Source organism: Salvia hispanica, chromosome 3 (assembly GCF_023119035.1).
Source record: "Salvia hispanica cultivar TCC Black 2014 chromosome 3, UniMelb_Shisp_WGS_1.0, whole genome shotgun sequence".
NCBI lineage: Eukaryota > Viridiplantae > Streptophyta > Magnoliopsida > Lamiales > Lamiaceae > Salvia > Salvia hispanica.
In genome coordinates this window covers 50,227,941-50,239,835 of record NC_062967.1, presented here as the reverse complement: position 1 = coordinate 50,239,835, position 11,895 = coordinate 50,227,941, and the positions used below count along the sequence as shown (strand labels likewise).

General features: G+C 37.0%; 1 protein-coding gene across 3 annotated transcripts; it reads right to left on the bottom strand.

Moving 5' to 3' along the window:
• Positions 1-6,644: 6,644 nt before the first annotated feature.
• Positions 6,645-11,667, bottom strand: LOC125214536 (pentatricopeptide repeat-containing protein At4g19440, chloroplastic). 3 transcript variants are annotated; one of them, XM_048115604.1, is made up of 5 exons: positions 9,948-11,667; positions 8,764-9,789; positions 7,415-7,566; positions 7,081-7,208; positions 6,645-6,947 (listed from the first exon to the last, which is right to left on the bottom strand). In XM_048115604.1, the coding sequence occupies exons 1-2, from the start codon at positions 11,467-11,469 to the stop codon at positions 8,774-8,776; spliced, it is 2,538 nt and encodes an 845-aa protein (XP_047971561.1). In that variant the 5' UTR covers positions 11,470-11,667; the 3' UTR covers positions 6,645-6,947; positions 7,081-7,208; positions 7,415-7,566; positions 8,764-8,773. The 3 variants fall into 3 exon arrangements, with proteins under 3 accessions (XP_047971561.1, XP_047971562.1, XP_047971563.1); XM_048115605.1 differs by having other exon boundaries at positions 7,415-7,529; XM_048115606.1 differs by lacking the exons at positions 6,645-6,947; positions 7,081-7,208; positions 7,415-7,566 and having other exon boundaries at positions 8,910-9,076; positions 9,271-9,789.
• Between the last annotated feature and the right edge of the window lie 228 nt (positions 11,668-11,895).

Here is an 11,895-nt window from a genome sequence, read left to right as displayed (position 1 = left end):
CTCCCCCAGGGGGGATGTCATCACCAAACCGCACTTCATATCATGGATGAGGCTCTCTAGAAAGTCCTTGTGCTGGGGTCCGTTGCCCCATTCCACTCCTGTATAACCTCGAACAAGTTCCTCTGTTGTTGCATACACGCGAGGTTGATGGGCTCGGTATTGGGAGCTACAAATTGGACCTCCGAGGACCCGCTGGAGGCTCCCCTAGACATCCGCATTGCCGTCTTTTGCTCAACCGGGGTACGGCGCGGTCTCTTCGGCATTGTCGGGGAGATCGTGGGAATCGACACTGCTATTGTAATCGTCGGCGATGTTGATCTTCTCCGACTTGGCCAACCAGCGTCAACCCTAGCTTGAAACTTGGGTGACTCCATCAGCACTTCATCGTCTCGCAGTACTTAAACTGGCTGTGCTTTCTGGGCTTGGGGAACTGCTGGTACGGCAACCTTTTAACATCCTCCATGGTCATGCCGCTAGTCATGGAGCGAGTGTTGTTGTCGTAGATGCTGGAAAATCTGGAGACAACGACCTTTATCCGTTCCCATTGTTTCCGAGCTCCTCAGACGTGTGATAGTTCGCATTCCTCGGCTTAAATTTGCCGTACGCCTCGGAGATGCGAGTTCACATCCTGTCGATGGTTTGATTGTTCGACCGAATGGGGTCTTCACACACGTTGACCCAGGCCTTTGCCACAACCACGCACTCCTCCGGAGTCCAGACGGTCCACCGTCCCTCCTCCCCATCGTCTCCCGCCTGCGAAGACTCGCCTGCCACCCCCTTGCGCTTGCCCCTGCCCTTCTTCTTCGACCTCCCTGCCAAAGCACTCCGACGCCCTACCATCGGTTCTGTCTCTGTGGGAAGATCCCTAATCGGAGAAAGACCTAACTCCTCCAATGAGAAAGTCTCGATACCGGTGAACTAAGTCTCTGGTGGAGTAGAAACCTGGGAACCACCTGTCAAAAACTCCAGTGTGGGCTGATAGACATTGTCCCCAGGTGATTGGGGGACCCCCGATCTACTGCCTCCGGGAGCTGCAGGCATGCCTTGCAGACCCATCCCGTGCATCATCCCGGCCATACCGGCCATCCCGGGCATCATTCCCCCCATCCTAACACTCATACCGGGCATACCCGCAGTCATCCCCGGCATCCCGACAGTCATCCCCGCAGTCATCACTGACATAATCTCCATCTACAGGTACATCCCGAAGTACCCGGAATATCCACCCATACCTATATGCATTCCGGGGATCATCCTTGCCATCCCAGGCATTTCGTCGGCGTTTCCGCCCATTCCTACCACGATTCCCCCACCTATAACGGAGAACGTTTACTTTGTGATTCGCTCGTGGCGGTAGAGTCATTGTCATGATCCATTTATCTTCAATAGAAATGAGAGTGTAGAGAGAGAAACTTGTTAATACAAGTGGTGCAAATGAAGAGTAGTGCAACGAGCCGTATATATCTCGTCAGCACAATAGCGGACGAGCGGTCTGCTAACGCCACCCCGTCACGGACGGTTGTCCATCCCGTTCGTCCGTCACCCGTTCGACGCATGCAATAGCGGACGAACGCCACGTCATAGCAGCTAGCCGAACGCTAGGGTCTGCGTTTATCCGCTATTGCAGATGCTCTAAATCGTGCAAGTGATCCGATTATCTTTTGCTAATTTTATACTTTCAGCATTTCTAGTGATAACATGATCTATATACTAGTGTTATTTTTTATTTAGTAGAAGTCTGTACGTATCTGATATCTTTAGTCATAAGATTATTTGGTGCATTATTTGTATATACCATGATATTTGAGTTTTTCATGTAACTAAAGTGGCTTCAATCAAAACTCAAAATCAAACTCAATATTATTCTACTATTTTGTGCTGATAAATTATTGTTGGTTTGATTGGACTTTTATATGGCTTTCTATTTCCCACCAAACTTATGCTAATTAACAACTTGCCTTCTTTCTTAATGGAAAATTTTCAAACTCATCTAACTTTATCTACATCAAGAATCACTTTATCATTTTGCCGAATACTTTCCATTTTTTACAGCATCATTACACGCAATGATAAACCAAATCCTAGTCAAATTATCAAATACGAAAACCGTTCGTCGATTACAATTAAGTTATTTTTAAATTATTTTAGTTTATAAATGAAGATAATTTTTAGATTGTTTTAGTTCATGGTAGTAACACGGAATGAACTAAAATATCGTTAAAATGACCTCTGTGTTTTCAAAATCCATCACATACTATTTTATTTATTTTTCTGATCTAGCCATTAAAATTTAGTCTCTAATTATACATTAAGATAAGATTTTTAGTCACTATGCTAGAGATCTGATCTGCTGAGCGACAGATTTTGAGCGACTTGTGAACGCCCCTTTTCTCTTTCATTTTTACCTCACTTGCTTGACGATTCCTTCCCTTTTTTCCCTTTGAGAACTGAAAACTTCTCAAAACTATATTAGTTCTGTGTTACATAAATATCAGTTGCTATCGGGAGAAATTGATATTCGTTAATCAATGAACTAATGTTGAGTTAAAATATATTACTATATTTTATAATGGCAACTGATATTAATATACTTATTATAATAGTATAATTTTGTGTCTCTTATTCTCTTCGTCATACTTTACTCTTTCCATTTAATACGTAGTAATTAATTAAAATTACATTATATCTTGTGTCGCTTAATCTTCCTTAGATGGAAGAAATATATTTTAATATATTCACTACTATTCTGCAGTACGAAAACGGTCAATGCATAATTTCTGATTCCGCCCATAATTGACAGTCTCTCCCATCTGCTCTTTGTTATTTCAAAAGACACGCACTCAATTTATTCCAAAAGTTTCTTAATTGAGTTTTCTTCTTGTGCAATTGTTCTTATGAATACTTCCTCGGTTCAAAGTTTGACACAATTTATCATTTCGGTTAATTTCTGAAAATTTGACACACTTCACATTTTATCATTTTTGTTAGTGGACCTCGTATTCCACTAAGTCATTTCTACTCATATTTTATTATAAAACTAATACTTTAAAAATAGGACTTACATCCCATCAACTTTTTGAACTCATTTTTCATTATATTTCTTAAAACTCGTATCGGGTCAAAGTGTGTCAATATTTGGGGGACGGATGTAGTATTATTTTATTATTTTCAGAGGTAAATAGTTTTGCCACAACCGTACGCTCTTTTATTCGGATAAGTCATTGTATATTCTAAATTATAATTGTTGCATTTATAGTTGGGTTTGGATGGATGAAACCTAAGCCATCTTCATGAAAAACTCAAGTTTTGTATTCCCCGGTCCTAGTTCAAGTAATTTACTATTATTTTTTTCATTTTAATTATTTATTATTATTTTCTCAAAATAATGGATAAAAGAAATCAATCTTATGAGTTGAGATAGAGGGAGCATTAAACTTTTCCTCCAAATAGTTGGTTAATTCATTGAGTTGAGATAGAGGGAGCATTAAACTTTTCCTCCAAATAGTTGGTTAATTCATTCCCAATGTTAATGTATAAGTATAACACTCTTCGTAGGTTAATAATTAACTCAACTTTCACTATTATCGTTTCACCTATTTAATTTATGTGCTATTTTAATTAATTGTTCTTAGTTATTTAAATGTTTAATTGTTATTTATTTATTCAAGAATTTCAAATAAAATACTTAATCAAACTATCCACTCTCTAAAATTATTATAAAAATAGAACTCTCGATCCACTCACAGCACAATGAAATAGGATTAATTTATTAAAATTTGTTCTAAAAGCAAGCAAGTCATTAGTTTGTTTAAAAAATAGTACTATAGTAGAAAGTGAGTTGCGAAAAAATTAGTGGAGGTGACACTTTTATATATAATGATTTGAGTGAGATAAAGTTAGTGAAATTTGAGGCCCATTGCTAAAAATAATAAAAATATAAATAAGAATTTTATTGGTAAACGGATGAAAATAGAAAAATAGAATATTTATTAGTGGACGGATAAATAAAAACCATCATTAGTCTATTAACTAAAAACCAATGTACTGTATTCCACTAGTATTCTTTTGTACGGTTTATGATTGAGCCTCAAACAATTTTGTACACCCATGATAATCTTTTTTCAACGATGATACTCATTTATATAAACTAATTTTCCTTAAAAAAAATACTTTTTCATCATACTTATAATATATTCATGAGCATTTCATGTTATTAGTCATATTTATGCATGATTATAAATAAGATCAATTTTCAATCGTATATAAATAGTGTATTACGTTGCAAACATCAATTTAATTATATAAAGATAAGATATTACACGAAAATGGAATTTACCTAGAGAGCTCAATTCGAATACCAGTTTCTAACTTTCCTCTTTGGAATGAAAAAATTAGTTTGTCTACCATTAATGCATGATTTGCAACATATAACATGAGGCAAAGCTTGGGATTGGTTTTTTAAAATAAAGTAGAAATTTAGTTCTGAGTTTTGAGAAGCCAATTTACATATACGACTTGAAGATCTTTATAAAATATCAAAACACATATAATCAAAATGGCTCAAATTTGAATGTACAAACTACTCCTATTAATTACAAAAGGAGTAATAAGTGATTTCGAAAGTTATATACTGTAGTTATGAGCATCTTTGATAATAAATTAATCTAATTTTGTGAAAGCTTATCTGATACAAATCGCATTAAAGAATAAATAGATTGATGTAACGATTGACTTTTTGTCAACATTCCCTTAACCATATGATAGCATTACACATATTCAGCCCCAATTGAACTTATCCTTGTTGGTTAATAGTCCATTCTCAATCTTCATCTAATTATTGACAACTCTATTATACTTTTCAAATTCGTTAGTGATACGTCAAAATCATGATTTATTAGAGAAAACATGACATTTGTTGACAGCATCATTTGCTATAATTGTCATGGCCGAAAATAAAATCCACTATTTATTATTTTCTTTTACTATAAACTCTACTCTTCACATTTACAAATTAAATTAAGTATCTGTCTTGATTTAGGGTTATATTTCTTCTCCTTGATTTTATTTAAATGCGAATTATGTTCACAATAATAATATTATTATACTTAATAACTTAGTATATTATACTCCTATATAGTACAATGAAATACTCCAACAAAACAATTAAGTTGCAAGTATTTCGCAATAATATTAATTTAGTTGAGACTTAAGAGTGCTTCAAAATTGAAAAGTCTATAATAGTATTGCTCCTATATACTCCACTATAGATTGAAGCCAACTGGATACAACCCAATTTAGTCCAGATTGGAGGCATGCATTATTATCATTTTGTATTCATTGTTTTAAATGAGGCACTATCCCAGTTAGGTTTTATGTCAATTTGAAATGAATCACCAGTCAATTATTTGTCACAATATGTGGCTTTTTATATTTTAGTGTACGTGATTTTTTTATGATTATAATTGTAGTATAAATTCTGAAAATGGATGAATTATCTCCCATAATGATTTTTGATAGGATTCTTGTGCAAGAAATGGGAGCAAATGAATTACAGTTCTTATTTGAAAACCAGACATCGAGATGTAAATGGGTTTGACTTCGACTTCCACAACCTCAAGTAACTCATTTTCAGCATGATTAATATAAGCTTGACTTTTCTAGTAATTAGGAACTAATTAGAAACAAATTAAGGTATTAAAATAGCACTTTTATGTCAAATTTTCTTATGCAGATATTAATTGTGTGTAATTTGAAACTTAGGGGTATATTATCCGCGATAATTGTGGCCATTATCGTTAATTATCTAAATTAAGCCCATTATCAAGTTTGTCCGACTAAAAATATTGTTGGGCCAATTATTACATTTTCAATGTCGTTCTACAAAATGTCTAGTTTCTGTTTAAATTTTTTTAGAAAAATACTGTTCAATCATTTTCTGAAAGCCCTTTTCAATATGTCCACTCGCAATGAAACAAATTAATTAAATTAGTTATCATAGTATTGAAATAATATTCATAAGTCACTCATTGTACTATGTACGTTCTTGATAGTAACTTCTATAAAAAGCCCTAAACAGATTTCACAATCTCGCATTATAACCAAACATCACACACACTTGGAATTAAAATCTCATTGCTTCAAATCTCTCTATATCCAATTCTGTAATATCGAAACTTTCACTCACACGAATTCTACACTAGATGGGACTAAAAAGGTGGAAAATTGGACGAAAGCAAGCCCGGCTCCGCACGGGACTAAATCAAGATGAGAGAGAGTTTCGAGAGAAAAGGGAGAGAGCTACCTTGAGAGTTTGTGCTGCGATATCATACCTATGGAGAAGAGCTAAAGCATTGAACGGACATCACGGCCAGGCCCGGGAGACGAGAACCGGTCTTCAAGTGATGGTAGTGGAACCACACTTCTCTATTCCAGTCATTCCAATTAATAATGCGCCAATGTATTAAGAAAGTAGTAGCAAGGTAACCTAGTCTGTATTTTGAGTTCTCTTCTTCTTGTCATTTCTTATTTGATTATTAGTGCCGTACATGTCATCTAATGAACATGTGTTGTATATACATTTTGACTATAACATTTTGATATTTAAGTTGAAAATGTTACTTTATGTAATATTTGGTGAATACACATAAATTCAAGGACAAGACTATTATTGACCATTATATCCTTAACTAGATACTGTTATTTCAACTACTATATTCAACAGATTATATACATATATGTATAAGTTGCCCAACTACATTCTCTCTCTCCCAGATAATTGGTCTACAGTTTCAGATTTCCAACCGCTATGCCATCGGATTCCAACAACTGAAACTTGTAATTTCGTATACTCGCACTGTTGTTTTCAAAGCTTCGAGCACAACCCATCCACCAAAATGGTGCGACTATCGTATACAAAATCCTGGCTGGGCATAGCTGATACTCTGAGCCTGTCATGATGAGAAAATAACCGTTACATTTATGAATTTGAGAAAGAAAAGTTCAAGATGTCAAGTTTACAAACTAATAGAAATAGTTATAGACTAAAGGAGGAATACAAGTAAAGGATGGAGTTCGAATAACCTGATACAGTTGTTGAATCTTGTTTTACCGAGGTACACTTAATGATCATCAATCACTGTGGCATTTGTGGCTCAAGTCAGCACTCTTTGTTGATGGGCAATCTCCAATACTGCTGTAGAAACCTGTCACTGTCAGAAAAATACAAAATTTTAGCAAACTTGAATGTAAGAACTAATACACAGAATTTTACAGAAATTGAGAGATATGAATAAAATGCATATTAACGACACAATAAACTAAACAATTCCATCAGAGATATTTATACTTCAATTGGATATCTTAATGCAGAAGAGAACTGATGCAAGCAGGAAGCATTGTGAGCAAATTCTGGTACCTTAAGTGATTGGAGTCTGAGATTGAATCAATACTCAAGGTCAGTCTGGCAGAAGTCAGATGCTGGCAGACCTATTTTTTGGTTTGTTGGACGATCCAATCTGCATGTCCCAAAGCTGAAATTGACATCCAGTAAGAGTTCCAATAATATCACTATCATAAGAACAAAAAAAAAAAGAATGTAAGCCTTCACATAAGCAGAGGGCAATCTGATTATATTCTAAGAACAACCATACATAGAGTTTAGAAGAAGAAGAAAAAACTAGAGGAGGGAGGAGGAGGATATATTTATCTATATACTCCCATAAGAGTTTCCTCCTAAGGTAACTATACTACCTCAGTAGCAGTCATCCAACAATTTATCCCTTACCACCAATTCAATTCACATTGAGAAGTTGTAGACTTCAAGGCATCATACTCGCAACAAAAACATGATACAAATTTATATCCAGTATCTGCTTAAAGGGTTATTCTGATTTCAAGTGTACTTGGAATCATATGGGAGACAAAACAAGGCAAACAACACAATTTGAAAGACATCATATACCAGATGACTTTCACAGAAGCTCTCCATTATTTAATTCGATCTGGATCAATTATTTCAGCACAGCATATGATTTCAGATAAACATTTTATCTAAAGCTAAGTGGTACGTATATAGTTAAAAAAAAGTGTTGTCGGGAGAGCCGGGCGCATTAGGGGGGGGGGGGGGATTTGATCAGTTTTTTTTAGAATTTGAAAGGCTATAGGCTGGCCCAAGCCACCCCACCAGCGTCCCCTGAATATGGCTCGCCCCCCAGCCACCTTGGGGTGATTCCAATCGAGCCTCGTGCACCCCACATGCTTTTGACAACATTTGTCAGAAACTTGTTAGGATAAAAAAATCAGATTAATCTACAAAACAAACGCAGTATTTTGCAATCATAATAATGAATTCAAAAGGTCCAGTCACTAATATGCTCGGGGTGACGATTCTACCCACTATTGTAAATCGATTTTTAGCATTAGTGATTTTAATCAAACGCCAAACAAATAAAACCATCATTCAAAGTTCAAAGGGAAAAGACCAGTCATCCAACCTGCTCTCATTAGGAAAAAGAACTGTCAATCTATCAACTACTAATCCTGGAACACACAGAAATGCACCCATACACCCAAAAACAACAAAAAGAAAGTAACAGATGCACAAAAATGCAACAATGCCAGGAAAAGAAAGAGGTAGAAGAAAAGGAAGAAGGTTAGCCACAAGAACATCATCATAAAAAAAATAAATAGATGTGTATTTCTTTATGAAGAATTGATAGCAAGTATTTTTGTAACTGCATGAGGGGAAGTAAAGTAAAGGCCTACCAGTCCAGAGTTAGTGGTTTTCTTTCTTTGATTGCTGGGACATGCAGTGAACCAATGAAGTATGTGCAACATCATCTAAATTTATTCCTCTATCAGACATGTGTTCCCACAGGGCAAAAGCTTCCTTTGCATCCCCTTCTTTGCAGAACCCATGTGACAGCACATTATAAGTCACAGAATCAGGCGTGATACCTTTGCTTAGCATTTCCTTCAGACCCTCAGCAGCCTCTTCCGTCCTACCCAACTTGCAGTACCCATGGATTATTATTGTATAAGTTATCTTATTCGGCTGTATGTTAAATGAAGACATTTCCTGCAAGACACTTGTTGCTTCATTCATCTGACCTAGCTTACAATAACCACCAATTAGTGCAGTGTAACATACTACATCAGGCTGCAAGCCATCCTTTCTCATTTCATCAAACAGATATGTTGATTCATTTACTCTGCCAACATTGCCCATTCCATGTATTAGAGAAGAATAGGTGACCAGGGTGCGTGGAATACCTTTGCTTCTCATCTCATCAAAGAGTTTGAAGGCCTCTGGCATGTTTCCAACCCTAGAGTATGCTCTAATGAGTATGTTATATACAACAGAATTCGGCTTAATATTCTGCTGGAGTAACATATCAAAGAAATTCATAGCCTCTTCAAAATTTTCACCATTGCAATACCCTGCTATCATTACTGCATATAAATGAACATCAGGAACAAGATCATTCCTTTGGCATTCGTGCCACAACATCAGCGCTTCATCCATTTTACCCTTTTTAGATAATCTGTTTATCAGCATGTTGTACGTCACAATGTCTGAGGAGATTCCTTTCTCAGTCATTTCTTCCTTGAGCTTAAAGCCAATTTCCAACTTATCCTCTTTGCAACACCCATAGATGAGTGCATTGTACGTGAAAGTATCCAACCTAACACCACAATCCAACATGCTCTTGATGATAGATTTGGCTTCTTGCACATTACCAATTTCAGAAAGTCCAAAAACGAGGGCATTTGAGGTCACTGTATTGCAACCAACTCCTGTAGCCTGCAGATCATAATACAGCTTTAAGGCTTCTGAATGCATATGATTCCACAATCCAACATGCTCTTGATGATAGATTTGGCTTCTTGCACATTACCAATTTCAGAAAGTCCAAAAACGAGGGCATTTGAGGTCACTGTATTGCAACCAACTCCTGTAGCCTGCAGATCATAATACAGCTTTAAGGCTTCTGAATGCATATGATTCTGACAAAGTCTGCTCATCAATGTTGTCAGCAACATATTGTCAGGCCTCAAATTCTTAAAGATCATCAACGTGGTGTATGTAAGAGCAGAGTCCAATCTTAAGTTTTTACATAATCCATGAATGACAGAATGTATAGTACCTACGTTTATACTTAATCCTCCTTTCATCATTTTTCTTAAGAACTGCTCGGCTAAATCTATTTGATTGTCCTTGCAGAGTCCATTTATGAGAGTATTATAAGTAACTGAATTAGGAATAACACCTAGTAATGACATATCATCCTTTAACTTCAGGGCAATTGTCAAATTTCCTATCTTACAAAATCCATGAATCAATGTGTTATAAACAACAACATTGGGAATAAGCCCCTTACTCGACATCTCTTTCAAGACACAATCAGCTTCACCGTATTTCTGAAGCTCCATCAGGCTGTTAATCAGCACACCATAAGTAACATGAGTTGGTTGCATCCCCTTATCTACCATTCTCTCCTTAAGCTGGAATGCCTCTTCCAGTCTCCCGCTTCTACATAGGCCATGCATTAGATTGTTATATATAACAACATTCGGAGCAACTCCTTTACTCTCCATTTGCTTAAACAGTTCAATTGCCTCCTCAACCTTACCTCCTTTGCACTGCGCATTTATTGCAATACTGTATAAGTGAACATCTGGTGAAAACTTTTTCGAAACAATAGTAAAAACTTCGTAGCCTTTCTCAGGTTCGCCTTCCTTAACAAGAGTGCTCATAAAAAAAACGCAAGTCCTGACAGATGGAACCAACTCTCTACTGGCTAAGAACCTAAACACATCCATTGCAACATCAAACCCGAAGCTCTTAAGATCACTAACATAAACATGAGCCAAAATATCAAACGCTCTCACCCCTCCCCTAAATCTCTCCGAACCAACACAAGCATCTGCCAAAACAGTAGCAATCTCCCTATGCCAATCCCCAACATCATCCCTCAACGTCATGGGCAACTTTCCATCAATCAATCTTATCAAGAGCAACCGCGCAGCTGAATCGTGATTCTTAGAAAGCAACAAGTGAAACAATACGCAATACGATCTAAGCGAAAACCTAAAGCTGCAGCGGTTCCCCGCAACGTAAAAGAACTTCAATGCGGCGGAAGGATCAACATTATTATGAATTTCCCAAAAAATAGAATCAAATTGGCCAGGATTCAAACGCTTAAGCAAATCGCTACAGTGAAATGAATTCAAATTCGGTGCGGATAGAGCAGAAGACAAACTCGTTATATCACGAAATCGCTGATCAAATGCAGCTGAAGCAGGGGGATTCGGCGATTGAGGCGCCTCTTTTGGTTTAGGTTTAGCGATTAGATTCTCCGGTCGCGGTAGAGGATGAGGCGAGACGGTTAGCGGTCGCTTGATCGGAAAGAAGAGTATCGCGGCGGTGTTGGTGGCGGATTTCTGGAGGGCGGATCTTCTCATGTCCATATATAGATTGGGATTGTAATCGGCGAGATTAGCAGGAGCGGAGGTGAAGAAATGGAGGTCTAGAGAGGTGGTGTGGAGAGAGGGGATGGTGGCGGCAAAGCCATGAAAATCGGGGAGAGGTTTAATGATAGCGGAAGAGAAGAGGCCACGATGGTGAGAGAGAGAAGAGGTCTTTGACAGTGTTAGATCCCAACACCAACACCCCAAAACCATAGAAAGGAGATGCAGGGTTTATGACGAGAGAGCTAAGAAGACTCACCGGATATTTTATTGGGCCGGGTTTTTTTAATTTTGCTATCGGCCCACTTTGATCGTATATCTAAAAATTGTTATTTTCGGGATTGCAATAAAATATAGAGGTCGTTTAACGTAGGTGTAGGAAAAACTAAAAAAAAATAACATATTATACTAAATTTACTGTACCAA

Bases quoted from the DNA above. Each gene is read 5' to 3' on its own strand.
- LOC125214536 (XM_048115604.1), bottom strand. From the start codon at position 11,469: ATGGACATGAGAAGATCCGCCCTCCAGAAATCCGCCACCAACACCGCC. The intron at 9,790-9,947 runs GTTGCAATACAG...CTACAGGAGTTG, and splicing joins TCTGCAGGCTACAGGAGTTG to GTTGCAATACAGTGACCTCA.